Consider the following 19493-nt stretch of genomic DNA (forward strand, 5'->3'; position numbering starts at 1 on the left):
GCTAACAGCAAAGAAAAAAAACAAAACAAAACAGAATTCAAACATAATGTTATTCAAACATCAAAGAACTTATATTTTTAGCAAATTTTGAACCCAGGAAAATTGGGAAGTGTTGCCTCAAAAGAGTGATTTAGATTATCTTTATCCTGAATGAGCATTAATGATTTTGAGAACTACCTTCTACAGTTTTTATTAGCCTTTAAAACTACCTTCAAAAATAGATATATTTATAATTCATTAGGAAATTTGCATTTCATAAAGAAGAAACCATATACAACTTGTACTTTTCTAGCTAGCAGACCTAGCACTGTAGCAGGTGATGGTGCCTCACTTTACGTCATCTTTGCATTCACTTCTTTGTTACCTAGGAAGCAAGCACTGCCTTATTTCAGACTACTTAAATCAAAGACATTGTTCAACCCAATTCAGTTGAAGTAGCACAGAGTTGCACACTGATCAAAATTATTTAATTCAGTTAAGTTCGTTATGCTGATGGGTTTTGTTTATAAGCTTATGATAGAGCAAATAACTCAAACACAAATGAGAACGTGAGTATGTACTTACATATAAGTAAAAAGTCATCAGCTAACTAATTATACATCAGTTTACCTGCACTGAGGCTTGCTTGACTTGGCTGAGGCTTGGTCCTCTGGCATCCCAATATCTTCTGCTATTAACCTCTTTCCATGTGAAAAGTCTGTTTTTTGTATATTAGTACTGATGTGTGAATCTGTAAATACTGTCAATGTTCCATATTCTGCAAAATATCTATAAATTGCATCAAGTCAGCTGTGAGATGCAGCAAGTCACCAAAGTAAGCAGCATACACATAAAAAATAATCCCCATTTATTTGAGAAACAGTGAATAAGAGAAATATTCAACCTGTGCACACACAGACTTAATCATAAATAGCTTTGATCAACAAATAGTACTGTGCAACCAGCCCACCAAACATCCGTAGGTTTCTAAATGCTTTACAAGGTAGCAGAGCATTGTTCCCGTTTTACAGCTGGAACAGAAGTCAGATGACTTGTCTGAAGGCTCAAAGGAAATCAGTGTCACAGATGGGGAAAAGGTATGGACTCTTCATTCAAGCCCAATCTCAAGCCACAAGCATGTTGACCATGACTAAATTTTAAAAAACTAATTTTTCAAAAAACAGAGACAAAGGAATGAGTTGGTTCCTAAAACTCAAAAAAGAAACTAAGCTTTCTTGTGGCCACATGGCATTGTTGTGGCAATCTGAGGATCCGTAACACAGGATACCTTGAAAAGCGCTAGATATCCAGAAATGGCACAGTAGCACAGAGCAAGCACGACCACAACACCCACTGGAACCACCAAAACTGAGCTGGTGGCGTAGCAAAATTGTGGAGAATCCCCAGAAATGCTAAAGGGCATTTCTTAGTCACAAAGTTTCTGTGCTGACCAACACTTCACTCATACTACATGACAGCCCAGCTGAGAGGAGGCTGCTCAGCCCCTTCCTATGGTGGGGACCATGGGCAGCATGGGCTGCCTTGGGGCACAGCTACTTCAATGCTAACGTGCTTTGACGCAGAACTTCTCTGGGCACAGATCAGCCTGGGACCATGGATGCATATGCAAGGCCTTCCTATCTGCAGTGTGACTGTTCGTACGATTGCTGCTGGACATAGCGTGTTTTGCATTTCAGCATAGCACCACCAAGCTGAATACTGATTATAAATAGCACTTGTTACTCATTACATGTAAAAATCCTGTCTCAGAAGAACTGGGATTTCACAGGAGGATATTTCTACTGGCAGGGATAGAAACGAAGGCAGACATCGTTTGGCATGGTTACCTGTACTGCCCTTGAAGAACAGTAGAGCATTATTCACATGTGTTCACACAGATTGCTTCAATCCACCACCACCCATTCCACAGGCACAGCACACTTCCAAACACAGAAAGACAAACCATGCACAGCCAAGCTGGGAGAAGGACACAATGCTATTGTGGCATCCAAGGGTAACTTCTTCCCTTGTGGCATCCAGAAGAGTTCACATTGCAGCCCTGTCAGCACCTGCAGGTGGAAAGAGGGGCACTCCAGGCTGCAGCAGTCACACTGCTCTCTTAATTGTGTCTGCAAGCTGGGCACTTCCAATTTTCCTGAGGTAGCAGATGCAGAGGTCTTTGTTTCATACCTTATTGAAAAAGTGCAGGAAAAGGGGACAGGCGAACAAGCATGGTGGGGTTTCTCAGGAAAGACACAAACACACAATGTAAAACAGGTTTCTGAAGTATTCCATTAGAGTAAATAGTACCAGGGCTTCCAAAAGCAAGCCTTACGCTTCCAGAATCACCTTGAAGAATAGTTATGGGATTGTTGTGGCAAGTTAAAGAACAGTCAACCAGAGAGTTGTTAATTTCACAGATTGTTTCCAGATACCTCTCTCTTCAAAGTCCTGAACTTAATGCAGAAGGAACTCCTCTGCAGCAGGTCAGGGCTGGAGAATCCCAGGCACCAAGCTATAGCAGTACACAGTACCAGCAGCTGGAAAAACAGCATTGCTATAGAGAGGCATTTGCAGGATTGATACGCAGAAAATGTTTGTCAGAAGACAAATAAACCCACTCTTTTTGCTGTTCTGCCAGTTTTTCTGCCAAGCATTTTACCAGGACAGGATCTACTTTGGAGTCAAGCTTATTGGCAAACCAGTGCCCATAATTCATAAGCCATCTTAATTCTGCGGCCCCATAGATGCAGACACTACGAAGATGGGTACCAGTGCATGGAGGATACAAATGGTCTTCAAGATAATTCCATTTCACCAAACGAGTTTTGCTCTGCAAGTCTGTGATGTCTTGGGCAGACCTCGAAATTTCCCCAGGCACGCCAGGAACACGCACAAGAGTGGCCCAGAAATGTTCATCTGGAGAGTAAGTATCCCTCGACCAATCAAAAAAGTCTTTTACAAGAGAGCTGCTGAGGATGTACTGAATGAAAGCTCGACTTAAAACAAAATAGGCACTGCCAACAAATACCTCAATATTATGAGGTGGTGGGTTCTTGGAAATGTTGGTTTTCACAGGCATCTGCATGTATTCGTAAGGCACTTTCATAAGTTCATAATGATAAGTAAATCGTTCTCTTTTGCTACTACTGGGCTTTATAGTTTCCAGCATGTTTCCCCCACCGAGTTTCTTCAGTTCAGCAACCAACTGGAAATTTGATCTCAAAGGGAAATCTTGGCCGCACAAGTTAATAACATACTTCCAGGGGACCGCAGAGTTCATCAGATCAGACAAACAATTTAAATCTGCTTGCAGTCTTGAAATATGTGCATAGTTCACCATCTCCAGTTTTGACGCAATGAAAATGTTGGGAAAACATTTAGCTAGATTGTTCATAGCAGATTTAAAACTTCTTGCTGCTTTTCGGTCATAGTGAATGCAGTATATATTTTGATGACCGTACAGTGAATGTATGAGCCTTTCAACCATCACTGCATCTTTGTGGACAACAAAAGAATAGGCTATTGGAAAACTCTCTTCCTCTGGAGAAACAGGTATCAGGTGGTATTTCCTCAGGGTACGATACATGTCACAATCATTTGTCATTGCAATGATATCTTCATCATCTAAATCAATTATATGTTTCCTTCTTATCTCTAAACTCTTGCCGATTTCCTGAGGATCTTGCTCATAGATAGATGAACAGTTAATTTCATACTGGAAGTGGTTTCTAAGATAGGAATATCTGTTTCTGACATATGAAGAAGTGCTCAAGAAGTGCTCGACCAGATAAATACTCTTAGGTGGAAAAAAGTGTCTTTCAACATGGAGGAGCTTCAGGATTGCAATCACCCACCCTGTAAAACACAGGATCAGAATCTTCTTTCTTGTGGGACACCTGTAGGGAAACTTATGCCTCTTCATTCTGTAAGGAAACAGATACATTGATATTTTACAAGAGGAACGATGCTCTAGTGGCAATTACATCATTACAACATAAACACCACCTTTCTTCTCAATCATCATGTTAATTCAAAGACAGATTTTGCCACAATAATAGGCAAAGATTTCATTACCCCCATCGTCTGACTGAAGGCAATAAAATATCGCTGTTTTCAAACAACACCCAGCTAAATAATAAGAGTGTTAGAATAGGACTCCTGCTGTATATTTTCCAGAGCACTTTTTTTCTTCTATTTTTGTGGCACAAACAAGAGTATAGCAACCTTTGCATTGGCAGAAACATGCCTATCCTTTTAAGAGAGCAGAATGGAGACTTCATTTTCTGAAGCAGTTCCAGAGAATTCAACAGGAGGACCGAGAAACTCTCTCATGAATCTGCAAAGTCATGTTTAACAATAGGCATTAGGAGAGGGAAAAAAAAAAAAAAAAAAGAGAGAGAGAGAGAGAGAGAGAAAAGATATACTTGAAAGCTTTGGAATTCAGTCAGAGCATCCTCACTGTCTTTAACACTGGGACTGCACAATGAAGTCCAAAGAGAAACGAATTTCCTTCCTGTCCCTTCCCAGCAGGGTCTGACATGTCCGAAGTCCAGATTTCTTTCTTGAAGGTACTGCTAATCTGCCCTGAAAGAAAAAGACAGATGAAGATACAGCACTTCCATCCATTGCAGGTAGTATATAACATAACCTTTGAAAGCAAGTGGGGCAGCAGTGAGAAACAGTGCCTAATCTTGCTGTATGAGATACCTTCGGCTGTGACTGCAAAGCAGAGGCAAGGCCCTTTTTTTTTAATGAAACAGGATATATAGCACCATTTCTGTGAAGCAGTTTAGCAACTGAGGTAATACAGCACTGAATGCTCAATACAGTGTTCCTGTTTCCACATATTCTTGCCCTACCTGCTGAGTGCAAGGATAATTATTTTTGTTCCTGAACTAGTTAGACTAGAGGCCACATCCAAGTGAAGCATTAGCTTAAGCTCCATTTCGTTGCTACATTGCACTCTTCCTGCAGAACAACTTCCTGCATTTTTGGGGGCAAGAAACTGGATCAGAATGCTTCATTGTGCCCACCCACTTTGCCAGCTATGTTCAGACCTGTTACTGGCTTTGAAACTTTGTATGTGCACAGTCAATAGAAGAATGCGTGTAACCTACTGTAAATCTTATGCAATGCTGCTGCAATGACAGAGAGGCTTCAGTTCAGGACAGGAACAACATGGTCTTTTGCAAACCAAAGAGATGATTTGGGGGTGTTGTACACAGTCTCATTCTGGGAGACAGACAAGGCACTTTGTGCTCTCTGGTTCCTGAAGAAGTGTAACAGATGATGGTGCCACAGCAAAACAGCATGACTTAGTTTCAGCATTATCCATATGGATGGATAGGCTTCTCCTACAACCCTTTTCCTTCGTTCCCTATGACAAACCTCAACAGGAGCTATGCTTCCACACGGAACACCAACATCAATCCTTCAGACCAAGTGCTGGAGCTTCTCTGCACCTCTTCACAGTTTTCAAGCATGGTTACAAGCAAGAATAAGACAATGTGATTACCAGAAGTGACTCAAATGCCTGCAGATTCCAAGTAAAATCTTACTAAGAGACTAATGGATATATCTTTAATGTACCCATCATGGCCAGGTCTTGCAACCTCTGACTTTGCAGTCTTACTCTGTCAAGATGGAGCTGTTTCATCCTGTGTTTTTTGCCTGTTATTTCTTCTCTGGGATCAACCCAGAGAAGGAGAAGGAAATGTCACCTTGATGCATGCAGCCTTGATGCAAGCTATTCATGCAAGTGTCCATTCGGGTTCACCAGGCCTGCTTGATCCCTCGGCATGCTCTGTGCTTCACCTGGGGATGCTGGGAAGGGACTGGGGAAGGGACTGCACAGGTATACCCAATTTGAAAAGCCAGAGCTTGGCAGCTCTCTGTAGGTTGTACAAACAGCCATCAAGCATACAACAAATGATGAGAAAAAACAGGTCTGACCCTCCAACGCTCCATTATCACAAAACCAATATACTACTTTCTCCCTTAGCCAGCACTTCCTCACCTTCAGGCCTTCTTCAAACCAATAGGTGATCAATGTCTTAATGTCTAATCCAGATTTCCCTTCAACCTCTTTCTGTAGTTTCTTCCTTCTCTCTTCAGCTCTTCCTTTGCAGGAAGCAGGAATTTAGAGTGTGATCTCTCTAGCAGCCCACCTTGTCACTCTGCCCGGTCATCTCCCTACCCACCAAAGACAACTGATACCACACTTGGCTGAATGAAGCTACTTCTTTCACAGGTGCAACTGAGAAGCTGGAAAACGAAAAACAAAGCAAAACGAGCAAACATGCTCTCCAGCGCTCCAAAAATCCTATATGTACATTAGTTCTGTTCAGCTCCACCCAGCATCAAACATTCTGTTTCTAGGTGAACCAACAAAAAAGCCAAGGTGACAGTTACCTGCTTAAAACTACCATTCCAGACCACCAGATTCTGGTGTGGTGTAGAGACAGGTCAGGTTAAGAAAGAAATCACCTGGATAGCACTGATGTTTTTGTATCTTGCAACCAGTACTGACTTGAGTACATAACCACGAAGTGATTATAAAGCAGGTATATTTTTAATTACAGTGCTGTGCACACATTCTGGGTGCAGAAGGAGTAGCCTCTCCTAACCTGCACACCATAAAGGGACAGTTTAAGCGTATTTGTAGAGACAAGTTATACATGTAAGAATAGGAGGGGATATTACAATTGATTCTAAGAAACTGAACATAGATTATTCTGATATTTCAATAAGAATAGGAGATATTACAATTCCAAGAAACTAGGTGTAGATTGCTCTGATATTACAATTAGAATAGGAAGGGATATTACAACTGGTTCCAAGAAGTTATTATAATATTCTCCACTCCAACTGCTGACATGCAGATTTTATTCCTTGCTGTAGTGGCACAGTTTGAACCAATAAGTGAGCACAACTGCCTGGAATGGCATGAGATAAGGCTGCATTCCATAGCTTGCCCCCCCGAACATCGCTCCCTGTAGCATCTGTTTTGCCTTTGTTGGTTCTACACCCCCTTGCCTAGTTCATAATTAAGCGAAATGCTGTTCTGAAACAATTCTAAAGTAATATGTTCCACATCATCTGTCCCTCCCACATGTGAGAACACTACCGAAGGAATTAATGAACAATGGCCACATCTCATAACCAACACACACTGCACAGCTACAGTATACACACGCACAGAACCAGGTCCAAGCATTCACTGGGAGGGATGCGAAGTATTAAATGACTCAGAGGAGACAAGTTGGGGTTTTATTTATCCCTTGCATCTGTAATCCAAGAACAAGGGATGTTCAAAGAAAACAGACATGCAACAAATACAAGGGAAACACATGCACATTGTGTAAGAACACATGCATGTGTTTATAGTTTGTATGTGTGTTTATACATGTGGTTACAGTCTGTCAGAAGGCATCCTAAAGACCACGAGCTCAGCAGGATTCAAGAAAGAATTAGGCAATCAGCTGGCTGTTGGGAGTTGTTGGGAGTTTCTAGAGTTATGTTAGCCAATATATAAATATGGATGAAATCTCAATTCTCTGGCACTGAGACTTAAGGCAATTAGCAGCTGCCAAGAGCCCCAACTGGAAATTTTTACCAATAAAAATGCTTACTGTGTCTATTGCTCTGTTCTCTGAATTTCCTTTTATTTCCTTTTTGGACCAGAATAGGGACAGATCGTTAGATTCATTATATCACTATTTCCTTCCACCCAAGAAATAGCTGGGTTTTCTGTATTTTCCACACTGCAAGAAGCCATTCTGAGCAGCTTTACACCTTCAGACTCTTATAGCCATTTGCTTTGTGCTACTGTGAAAGCTGTGCAGTTACACCAAAAGACAAACAAAGGGAGAGTTTCACACCCCCGATGGACTTCAGCCATGCATCAAGACTTTGGTGCAGAGAAAGATGCAGGATGTTCTTGAGGAAGAACACCTTTTGTCAGCAGAACTAGCCCTCCTGGGTGGGACTAAGAGAAGCCTGAGCTGCAAGAGAAACTGCCTCCTCATTTCCCCTAGACTAGAAGGGCCCAAAAATGCATGGCACTCCACATTTGGGCAGCAGAGCTCTGCTCTCACCTATGGGCTTCAATCCAGTGTGCATGTTTCAGCTTTTGGGAGCCTGCAGAAAATTTCTGCAGCTCTCCTATGCCTTGCGAATCACTCGTCAAAGCCTGTGAAGCCCACACAGTCAGAATATAGGCTTTTTCCTTCTCTCTGTCACTGAATACTATCCAAGCAAACAGCATTTTGACTCATCTCATGGCAGCATAACTCAGTGTTGCTGGAATTAAAGTGATGGCAAAGCTGTAAGAGAGGCTTCTTTAGTAAGAATTGTTCCTGAGCCTCATGATCTCACAGAGAGCACTGAACTTGTTAAAAGTTATAAGTGGAGCTTGGCCAGCTGAGGGAAGCATGGGAGGAGGGTCCTTTTGAAGGCAGAAGTACATTAGAAAATGCACACTTGGTATTGGGCAAGTTTGTTCTGCCAGGGGAACATGGAACCAAGAAAAGAGTTAATAACATGTGTGTTTACATATTATGTGTATTTTGGGTAACCAGCAAAGATCTGGGGAAGTGAAGTATGAAAACGACCACAGAAAAACTGTTACTGCCATGGTCACTACTTGCTGCACTCAGCTGACTGTGCAGAAATTTACTTTCCTGAGAAAAAAAATACTCCTGCTTGCATACTGGCCAGTTGCAGAGTGCCCAGAAATGTGCCCTGCAGTGTCATCATGCATGTGGAAAGCAGAATTTGCACTTGTACACCAGCCAGAGTCAACCCCTTTGGGTCCAGCATGTCGCACAGCCAACACTGGGCTCATACTGAAACACTTTCACAAAGGCAGAAGTAATGTTCACCAACATGGCAAGCAAGGCAAACTGAACCAGTGTTTATTTCTCCTAGCTTTTACAACACGGCTTGCTATGGTACAGCAGAAAAAAACTTAGCTATGTGTAATTTCTACCGAGTGACTGCAGCTTGTTGAGATGTTAACAGCTTACAGGGTGAAAACCAAGGAAATGCTAATTGAAGGTAAATTAAAACCCACTTTTAGTATTCTTTTGGGAGAGACAAAAAAGAAAAGTGTTAAACCGATTATAATTCCGGCTCAGCAGGCCCATAGTATTTTAGGCACTACTGGGTACATACTCTGCAAAGTGGCTCTCCCTTTACCATTGCTGCTTGCACTCAGACCGAATGGGCAAAGGCAAAGTAATCCAAGGTAATCACATTTGGTCTTGTTTTTCAGTTTAGCTCCTGAAATTAAACTGGATCAGAGCAAAATTTTTTTATTCATTTGCATCATTTTAGTCGAAAATGTTATATCATTCTGTGTAAAAAGAAACTGTAAAAGGTATTGGTGGTAACCCTGGTCCCTAGGGCAGAGTCTAAGGAAAAGTAACGATTGGCCTGGCAATCAAGCACTCTTGCAGCTAAGCACTGTGTAAATTTTGTTGCATTATCCTCCAAGGACAACAGTTCAAACCACTGTGAACTACCACGGAGGCAGTCAGGCAGCTCCAAGTAGCATTTGTAACTCTCCTGTATTACATGCCTTGTGTTGTTTATAGCTATACAACATCGAACAATTTACAGTGCTGTGAAAACAACACCAATCAGTGCAAACCTGATTTAGAGAGTGCCTATGTGAAGTTTGGCTGTTTTAATTACATCTTTGCAAAACTAGGCCTTTTAAGCTATTGTGTCTTCTCAGTGCTATGAGGGCAAACAAACCATCATTATTAAGACAGTGAACTACAAATCTGGGGTAGCATAGGACACCTCACCCAGCCCAGCATCTCCTCCCTCAGGACCATGCACAAGGGAAGAGGAGCAGGAGAATATCCACCTCTGTGTGACAAATGGCCCCGGAGAGAAAATCAGGAGGTTACTGTTTGAGACGGAGCAGAAAACTCAGAAATTAACCTGCTGAGACACAGCATTATACAGAATGTTGTGGTCCAGTGGTAAATCTCTAAAGAGCCTCATGAAACAAGGAGCATGAAAGTTAGTTTATTGCAAACCACGCTTGGTACAGGGTACATACCCATTCCTTCAGAGCAAAAACAAGTCTAAGGCACAACATGGGAAACCATGCTACTGTGCCGTCATACATTACTTCTTAATATTGCCCCACAACGGCCCCGACTATTTTGTGACAGGGAGCAAAACTCACCATGGTTCAAGCACTTAGAGTGTTAGGATTTGTTTCCAATGAAGACCAGAAGAGAATCTGTCCCATATAGCAACTCTGTTTGCAGCCCAGCTGGCCACCCCTATTGCCCTTGTGTTGGCAGTACACACCAGAAAGTACCAATGCCTGCTGTCTTGCTTGCTGCCCTGAAGAACCATGCCCAGATGTACCCTCTTAAGAGTTTGCTTTAACCCATTCAAAAGGGCAACCACGTTATTGGCCTCATCCATGTAGCTCTTGAACACCTCCAGTGACGGTGACTCCAGCACCTCCCTGAGCAACCTGTGCCACTGCCTCACCACTCCTTCTGAGAATAATTGTTTCCCAATACCCAACCTGCACCTCCCCTGCCACAACTTGAAAACATTCCTTCTTGTCCTATCATTGTGCAAGTGTGTATGCAAGAGAGAGGAAAAAACCTTTTCAGCTCATTGTTCTGCTTATTTTTGGGTGCTAGGCAGCACTATTGGACCTGCTCTTGTGTGTAACCCAATGGTTTTTAAGGAGAGGTAGCATGGAATCATAATGCTCCTGTAGGAAAATTGGTGCTGTGTTGCCAGAGGTCTCATAAGAGATTGCTGCAGATGAGTGACTGCACTCTCTCCTCTCCTTCAAACTCTTCCTCATGGAATCTCCACAGATCTTCTGTCTGGCCATCACCTCTTCTGAGAGGCCACTACCTTTTGCTATTACCTGACAGAAAAGACTAACACTTTGATTGCAGATCGTGCTGACTTGCCAAGAGCATATTAGCCAGATTATTTGCAACAGCAAGGAACTTTGCAATTCCTCAGCACTCAGTTTGGTCCTCTCCTTATATTTGCTGTTCGGAGATTCTTGCTGCCCAGCACTTCAGAAGGGAAGGAGCTCCAGGGAGTGAATTGAGGTGAGTCAGCAGAGCTGTTTGAGAAAGTTTGCAGTGGGCCTGCCTGCAGCAGTCCTGTCAGCACACAGCAGCCCTCCTGCAGTGCCCTCTGCCAGCCCATCCTGAAGGACCTGTTTGGTAAGCAAACAGAATTCCAAGCTCAGCCAGCAGCTATCTGGATATGCAGAAGAACAACAGCTGTGGCCTCCCTTAACACACCTCTCCCCCTAACATATCCTGCTTCTTTTCTACTTTAGTGTGTGTCATGCCAGAGGGCCAGCTGGGATCCACCACCACCTGTTGGTAAGGCAAAGTGTGTTGGCTGCCACCAAAAGAGGGATTTCTGCAAAGTTCAAGTTGAATATAGGCAGCACTCTTCCAGTGTATCTGGAATTTATAGTATTCATGATAAATAGATACCATCATGGGGCATTCGATTTTGTGCCTGAACAGATCAAGAGCTGAGGAAAAACATAAACTCCGAAGATGAATCTGTGAGAGGAGAGGAAATGGAGATGCAGGAGAGCAGTTCTCCTGCCACTCTGTGCTGTTCTGCCACCCATGCAGAAGATCTTCTGAGCTGAATGTGGCTCCTCCCCCATCACTCAGGTGAAGAAAGAAAAACAAACACAAAAATACTACAACTTAGGCATGAGTAAAGTATGAGCAGCAGAAAATTAGTGGGAAAATGATGGAAGAGGAGAATGAAGAGAGGGGACAATGAAAATAGGTGCTCCTGTATAAGTGGCATTAAGGAAAAAAAAATAAAAGCAGACAGCAGCCAGACAGGTGTGCCATCCGATATGCTGCTTTTCCATCCTCAAAGGCACCTGAGCCAGAACCAGTCCGCACCATCCCTTGCAAAGCAGACCAGCATGCAATCAGCAGCACAGCCACGCAGCAGCAGGAGCAATGGGAACAATTCTCCCTCCTCTGGGCAAAAACACTCTGGGAAAAGATCTCTCTCCTCTCCCTCACTGAAGACCTCTGTCTGCTTTATGCAGACTCACTCCCACAGCTGTGCAGACCTGGCTGAGATGTTTCCATCACTATATGTGCAGGCGGGCACAGTTCCTTCCTTTGTTCCTCTCTCTGCTGTGTACAAACCTAGCTGCTGAAATGCAGAGCAGACCATGTTCCTTGGAGGTGAGGAAGGCAAGGGAAGAGATGTGCTCTGCTAAGTGATTTCCTTCTTGTATCAAACTATCTGGCTGAGTCAGATATTCTCTACTTGATTATTCAATGCTGTTGGCTGGAAAAAATAATTTATTCACTTACTGGTGTTTACTGGTGCTAGCTAATAATTTTCATAGCAAATTTATCTACGATAGGAATCTCAGAGCTCCTGGAGGAGTACTTTAAACTGGCACCAGATCTAGATCAGTCGGCTGTATCAGCTTTGCCTGTTTTTCTACCTGGTTCCTTGAGCTGCTTCCTTGCAGTGGAGCCGAGTGCCATGGGCTGCCCTCCACCTGCAGCAGTACCCAGTGCCTCCCCCTTATTTTGACCTGCCTGATGTAATACAGATCTCCTTTGAGGATTGGACCACTGGAGAACTAAGAAACCCATGTTTTTCCCTATTATTTCTGTGCTGTTTTACAGACCTCTATTAGTGGAGCTTATGATGTGGAAAAACATCCCATTACTTTTAGACCTATTCAAACAGTAAGCCTGTCAGTTTTAAGATTCTGAAGATCTGAAATAATATGGAGTCCAAAGAACAACAACAACAGTAATAAAATATACAGTTCTTCACAGTCTGATTTGTCTGTGCTTCTGGAAGAGGACAGACAGCTTCCAAGCAGACACCTGAGAAACACCAATTCTACGAAGATCTAGCAGTTATGGATATCACATTTGACTTTGTCATCTCACAACAACATTGTCATCCCAGCACTAAAGATTAGGATGCTTTATTCATGGGGTATGTAGATGTGTGTTTCCATACAAAATGTACTGCGCTGGCAGTATGTGATTCTAACAATCTCACTGCCCCCAGTTTTAAGCTCTTCACTACAAGGAGGTCCTGGTGTGTGCCCAGAGAAAGAGCAATGAAGCTGTGAGGAGTCTGGAGTACAAGTCTTATGAGGAGCAGCTGAGGGAGCTGGGATTGTTCAGTCTGGAGAACAGGAGGCTCAGGAGACACCTCACAGCTCTCTATAACTACTTAAAAAGAGGTTATGGCGTGGTGGATGTCAGCATCTTCTGCTGCATAGCAGTGATAGGATGAGAGGGAATGTCTTCAAGTTGTGTCAGGAGAGGTTAAGATTAGGCACTAAGAAGAGTTTATTCTCTGAAAGTGTGGGGATGCATTGGAATTGGCTGCCCAAGGGGGTGACTGAGTCACTGTCCCTGAAGATGTTCAAGAAACGTGTAGATGTGGCACTGAGGGGCATGGTGGGGATGGACTGAAGGTTGGACTAGATGATCTCAGAGGTATTTTCCAACCTACACACACAGATGTGATCCCCATATTCACAGTAGAATGTCTAGCATCATTTCCTGCATTCCTGAAACACACCAAGGCCAGGGAAGCCACGTCCCTGCTCTCTAGTCAGTGCCTGGGGCAGGTGATTTCATCATTTGCAGTGCAGGATGACATCCCAGGGGAACAGTTCCTGGCTGCTCTGCATCCCCTGCTACCCTGGGGTGCTTCAGAGCAAATTCTGCCGCAAGCTGCTCTATTGAGCGTCCAATAAAAACAGTCTCTCAGCAAACCCCTTGGTAAACCGCAGACAACTCTGCCCTGCTGGCTGGTAGGTTTGTAGCCTGGCAAAGGCATAGAGCTGCACATTTAAACTTTAAGAGGTGGGAGTATCCCTTTTTTTCAAGTACTTACTGCACCATAAAGGCAGGAGTCAGAGGAAAACTACAAAGAATAAGTAAATTTACTTCTATTGTGGGGTGAGCTGGAGTTAACTTCTCTCTGACTCATATAAAAGTTTAAAATAATAATACCCTATGGTGGAGTGAGAGTTAACCTTTACCCCCAAACTACTGTACAGCATAAAAATCAGGCCCAAAGGGGCCAGAGCTTGTGTACACTGGCAGCAGCTCTGGCACGACAGGCTTGAAGCTTCCTGTTGGAGACGAAGGCAGGAGAAACCTCACTGAGCTGCAACAGGCTGCAGGCAGCATCTAGGCACATTCTTCTGCTTCTGCAAATGTGTGGAGATGCCTTCACCTTTCTCCTCAGCCTCTGTCTGCAGACCTCACTGTAAGTCACACCCTTCATGTCAATTCCTACTGAGTCAAAGCCTTCCCTGCCCGTCACAGCTGTCACATCAGTCACATCACTCACCCTGTGCTGCAGGCCACCTCCTGGTATCTGTGCCCTGGAAGCAGTGTGGGACACTCTGTGCAGGCAGAGCTGTGTGGGCAGCAGCCAAAGCCCTGCCATCGGCTGCCCTCCCAACTCCATGTCTATCCATGCAGCAGGTGAGTGCCATGTCGGTGTACAAATGCACAAGGGTAACTTCACTGACTGCAAGGATTTTTTTTTTAAGTCTAAAAATTTAGCTGGCAAATAGTGAGCACAGGCTTGTTCAATAAGCCATAGGAGAGGAGACATTACCTACACAATAAACAACTGCTTGTGTTTGCTCACAAACAGTTTTTCTAAGCACAGAGAGGATAGGGAAAATAAGCATAAAGAAGAGCAGATCACAGAATTGTATGAGTTGGAGGGGGCCCTTAGAGGCTGTATAGTCCAACTCCGCTGCAAAGAACAAGGATGCCTATAGCTAGACCAGGTTGCTCAGAGCCCTGCCCAACCTGGCCTTGAACGCTTCCAAGGGCTGGGCTTCCACCACCTCTTTAAGCAACCTCTTCCAGCACCTCACCACCCTTACTGCAAAAAACTTCTTCCTTATAGCCAGCCAAAATCTCCTCTCATTTAATTTGGAACCATTTTCTGTTGTCCTTTCACCAGAGACCCTGCTTAAGAGTCTGTCCTTTTCCATTTTATGGCCCTCCTTAAGATACAGAAAGGCCATTCTCAGGTCTCCCTGAAGTCTCCTCTTCAGGCTGAACAGCCCCAGCTCTCAGGTCCCAGGTTCCATCAGGACAACTGAGAAAAGCCCAGGTTAGCTTGGCTGCTCCCCAAGGAGCCAGGCTGAAGTGCCAACTCTAGAAGGACACAAGGCCATGTGGTGCTGCAACTGCTTGTCCCAGGGGCCACACCTTTCCCCTTAGATAAGGGCATGACAGCCAAGCCAAGGGCAGGAATCTGGGCTATGTATCATGCTGATGGTCCCAATTATACATTCTGAAACTTTTTTCAAGCACAGTGATCTGCACTGCAAGTCCAGCTACAATATAAAAACATTCTATTATGTCTGAATTTTGGGTGGTGATGTGCGGGGCCAAGAGTTGGACTCAGCGATCCTCAGAAGTCCCTTCCAACTTGGAATACTGTATGACCCTGTAAGTACCTCACCTTCCATATGATGTCTGTCATATGACAAGAAATCTACTTTATTGCCATTATACATGAGGCTCCTACATATGAAAGTTACAAAGAAATTTGAGGAGCCTTGTGTTGTACTATTTACACGAACATTAAGGAATGCCACAGCACTTTCTGTTGGTACCCCTATGGCACATGCAAATTTCTTCCACTGGCACCTTCCACATGCCATCCCTCCTCGCTGCCACCTTGCCCACCAGTGCCAGCCCACAAGCCAGGGGTTGACATGTGCTCTGCCACTGGGGTGCAAAATGACTGCTTAACCATAAGTCTGGGTGTGATGCTACCTGAGAACTCGCCTGTTGTTGGAGTTGTCCATCCTGAGCTGGAAGAGAAGGGACTCATGAGCAACACATTGCCCTGCGAGCTCTTCATCCTGCTTGTACTTCTCAGTCAGATCTATCAAGTCTAGGGTCACTGGCAGAGATGTACAAAGCTTACCTCCCTTGCCAGATTTGGCACCCTGTTTACGTTCCAGAAATGAGCATTTTGTGACCCATCAACCAGATCTCTTAGCTCTTTCACTGATATTTCCTGGGAAACTTTAGAGGCTACAACCACATGGGCCTCGTGATGCCTTTTCTGTAGCATTCTGTAGTTTCTGTTTTTGTTGTGTATGGGCACAGAAACCACCAGAAAGAACACCAACACCTCTCAGATCCTGGTGCTGAGCAAGAGCTATCACATTTCCAAAAGCCCCTTTTGTTATGCCTGTTGTGTCCTGAAATCTTTTAGCAGAAGTCTGAAATGCTCTCTTTCTGTTCTGCTAATTGACATTAAACTCTCACAAGGGAGATGCATGGATCTGAGGATTTTTCTTAATACTGGACTGTACATTTCAGGCACCCAAAGAGGTCCTCAGCAGAAAGGACAAACAGCTGGCAGACTGACAAGTTCTTGGGACTTACCTGTTCTCTATGAACATTTAAGCTTTTCCTTGGCTTGCCTGAATCCTATACATTAGTGCTTGCCAGTTTCTTTACTCTAGCTGATAGCATGCTGCTTGACCCTTTGTACTTTCTGAATTTTACCTTTGGTTAATTCGCCTGGACCACTTCTGAAGAATTCCAGACATCTGGTCTCAGCCAAAGAGCTATTTTTAAGGTGATTGCTCACAATCTGTGGACTGACCAGCATAATTTGCACACATTATGCCAGGAAATAGCACAAACAGCACAGATAACCATCCACAAAGCCTAGAGATCTGTCACACGAGTGGGTTTCAGTGTCTGGTGCCTCTCTTCTGCATTCCCACTGCAATCCAACACAAGCAATCTAAAGCACAGCCAAGTTTTCCATACCCCATTACCACTTTCCAACAAGCTGTAGCCCTTTGGAACTGCTTGCTTATTTGGATTGTGCAACACAAAGTGCTAGCCAGTGTTGTCTGTGATTTTGAATGACTCTACAAGTGGGTAGCATACACAGAAATGCAGAGAAACCAGACCGAAGCAAGTAGCCGATATGTGACCAACAACGAAAGATGTGCAAAGACAGCAGCAGCCCATGCTCCTTCCTGTGCTGTCATGTTAGAGCAGGTACATCATTTCACCTCTCACCCCAGCCCAGGATGCTGTGTACATAAAAGCAGGTTCTTGGAAAGAGTAAAAAGCACAGAAAGATAACAAGAGCCCCCTCAAGCTCTTTTCCACATACACATTGCAACTATTCACAGCTCAGAAGTTTACAAAGCTGGGGGCTGCAGCTTTCTATTCCACACTGCCAACATCCTGTGATTTTCTGCCATGAATTTACCCATTTGCTTTTGATGCAAATTTTCTGATATGCAGGAGACTGTGTATCAGAGATTACTGTACAGCTGATCCCAGCACTATGTGAAAAAACACATTTTTTCTCTTATACTTGCTTTCAGACTTTCACTTCCCACCTCCACTGGACTGTTGCAGTTCTGTTTTTGGAGGACAGCGAGTAGTGTTTTCCCCATTCGCTGCCTTCACTTCAGCCACGAGTTTAAGTGCTTTGTCCTCTCGACTGTTCCTTCCCCAAACTGTCAAGCGCGAAGAAAAAAAAGCCCAGCAAATGAAGGAATCACAGCAGTAACGCTGCCGGATGGAACAATTTAGGAGGTGTGCAGCAGAGCAGGTGTGACGCATAGAGCTGCTTAACCCCAAAGTCACGATACGCAGAGCCTCAAGGGGATGTCCCTTGCGGGTGTCCCTTCGGAGCCCTCCTCGAGCATCGAGAAATCTAAGCCCTCGAAAAGAAAAGTTGTCTCCGTCTCTTCTCAAAGAGAAAAATCAGCAACAAGAAAACTGCAAACCCGTTCCTTTCTGACAGATCCTCGCTGTTCTGTTACTTCTGTTACCCTACAAGTAACGAGAACCGCGCTAAAGGAAACGAAGTGAGCGCACTTGGCCGATTAAGAGCGGCACAGACACGCGTTTATAGCCATTTACGGAGCGGTGGCACAACAGCGGAGACTTCAGCCAGCACCGCCACAGATTCGCTCCCCGCTACAGACCTGCCTGAAGCTGTCACCGCTCTGCTCGGGCGCAGCTCGCGCGGCTCAGGGCTGCGCTCTGCTCCTGGCGTACACCTGCCCTTCGTCTGCCTTCAGAGACTCCACTTCTACCCCGCCGTTAACTTTTCGGGCACACGGAGCGATCTTACCGGAGCTCCTCAGCACGCCTGCTGGCAGCACCGCACCGCACCGACCTCCCTTCGCCGCGCTCTGCCCCGCGCGCCCACGCCGTGCCGCGCCCCTTCCTCCTCCTCCTCCTTTCCTCCTCCTCTTTCTCCTCCTCCCGCCTCTTCCCCAAACTCCACGGCCGTCGCCGTGCTCCGCTCCGCTCCGCTCTGCTTTCCATGGAAAGTTGGGGCCGGGCCGTGGCCGCCCGCAGAGCCCTCGCCGCGGCACCTCAGGGTGCGTGTGCTTGTGTGCGTGTGCATGTGGGCGAGAGCCCGCTGCCCTCTGCGAACGCTCTCTGTTGGGCAAACTGCGGAATAAGCCACCCCGACAGCGGGACATCGCGGTCCTGCAGATGCCTGCAGGCACGGCCCTGCGCCGTGCTGCCGAACGGATCTGCCAGCTTTGCTCCCGGTGGGGCCGCAGCTCCGGACCTGCGCTCAGGGCACCCGCGGGCGGCTGAGACCGCTGGACGCGCCGCAACTGAATTGCGCGTAACCGTGTGTCTGAGCACCTTCCACGGTAACAAGCAGAATCCTGACGCGTCTGTCGGGCGATTCAAATGCCGATGATGATGCTGCAACGATACCAGCAGGAAAACTTTCTTCCAGAGCAAAGACTGCGTCTTAGAAAAAATATATATACATATAAACGGGGGGAGAATGACTGCGAGGGTGGATAGTGATAGGACAAGGGGGAATGGTTTTAAACTGAGACAGGGCAGGTTTAGGTTAGATATTAAAAGGAAGATTTTCACACAGAGGGTGGTGATGCACAGGTTGCTCAAGGAGGTTGTGGATGCCCCCTCCCTGGAAGCATTCAAGGCCAGGCTGGATGTGGCTCTGGGCAGCCTGGTCTGGCGGTTGGCAACCCTGCACATAGCAGGGGAGTTGAAACTCGATGATCATTGAGGTCCTTTTCAACCCAGGCCATTGTGTGATTCTATGATACGTATATACACAAATTTGAAGGCCCTTTGAAACTTCATCTCCGAACTGTTACACTCTCTTGCTGTATCACAGTTAAGCTTCTTATTCTTTTCTTGATATGGCCAAAAACATAAATTCCAGATCACCTGTATGATAATTTCTGACCAAATTGGTCATTTCACTGCTGATGAACAGAAAAAGTGCCTAAATCTCACATATGAAGTTGCTGGAATAAAAGAAGTCTTTGCCTCTGCGCCGTAATCACAAAACGCTCACAAACTCCAGCTGCTCCAAGAAATTACTCAAATTCCTATGGCAAGATTATTTTGGTCTATGTTTTGCCTGCAGCGCCACCCCTCCTTCAGCATAATTTGCAGACACAC

At 44.9% G+C, this 19493-nt stretch overlaps 1 protein-coding gene across 2 annotated transcripts; it reads right to left on the reverse strand.

The window, feature by feature from the left end:
* Window positions 1-453: 453 nt before the first annotated feature.
* Window positions 454-18214, reverse strand: GCNT4 (glucosaminyl (N-acetyl) transferase 4). Of its 2 annotated transcripts, none has more exons than XM_042875292.1 (3): window positions 18166-18214; window positions 4442-4566; window positions 454-3905 (listed from the first exon to the last, which is right to left on the reverse strand). In XM_042875292.1, exon 3 carries the CDS (start codon window positions 3902-3904, stop codon window positions 2537-2539), a length of 1368 nt encoding a protein of 455 aa, XP_042731226.1. In that variant the 5' UTR covers window position 3905; window positions 4442-4566; window positions 18166-18214; the 3' UTR covers window positions 454-2536. The 2 variants fall into 2 exon arrangements, with proteins under 2 accessions (XP_042731226.1, XP_042731225.1); XM_042875291.1 differs by having other exon boundaries at window positions 4407-4566.
* Window positions 18215-19493: the final 1279 nt, after the last annotated feature.

This window comes from Lagopus leucura, unplaced genomic scaffold (assembly GCF_019238085.1).
Source record: "Lagopus leucura isolate 7727_CA_CO unplaced genomic scaffold, USGS_WTPT01 Super-Scaffold_100014, whole genome shotgun sequence".
Lineage (NCBI taxonomy): Eukaryota > Metazoa > Chordata > Aves > Galliformes > Phasianidae > Lagopus > Lagopus leucura.

Coding starts and splice junctions, on each gene's coding strand:
- GCNT4 (XM_042875292.1), bottom strand. CDS start 3,904: ATGAAGAGGCATAAGTTTCCCTACAGGTGTCCCACAAGAAAGAAGATT.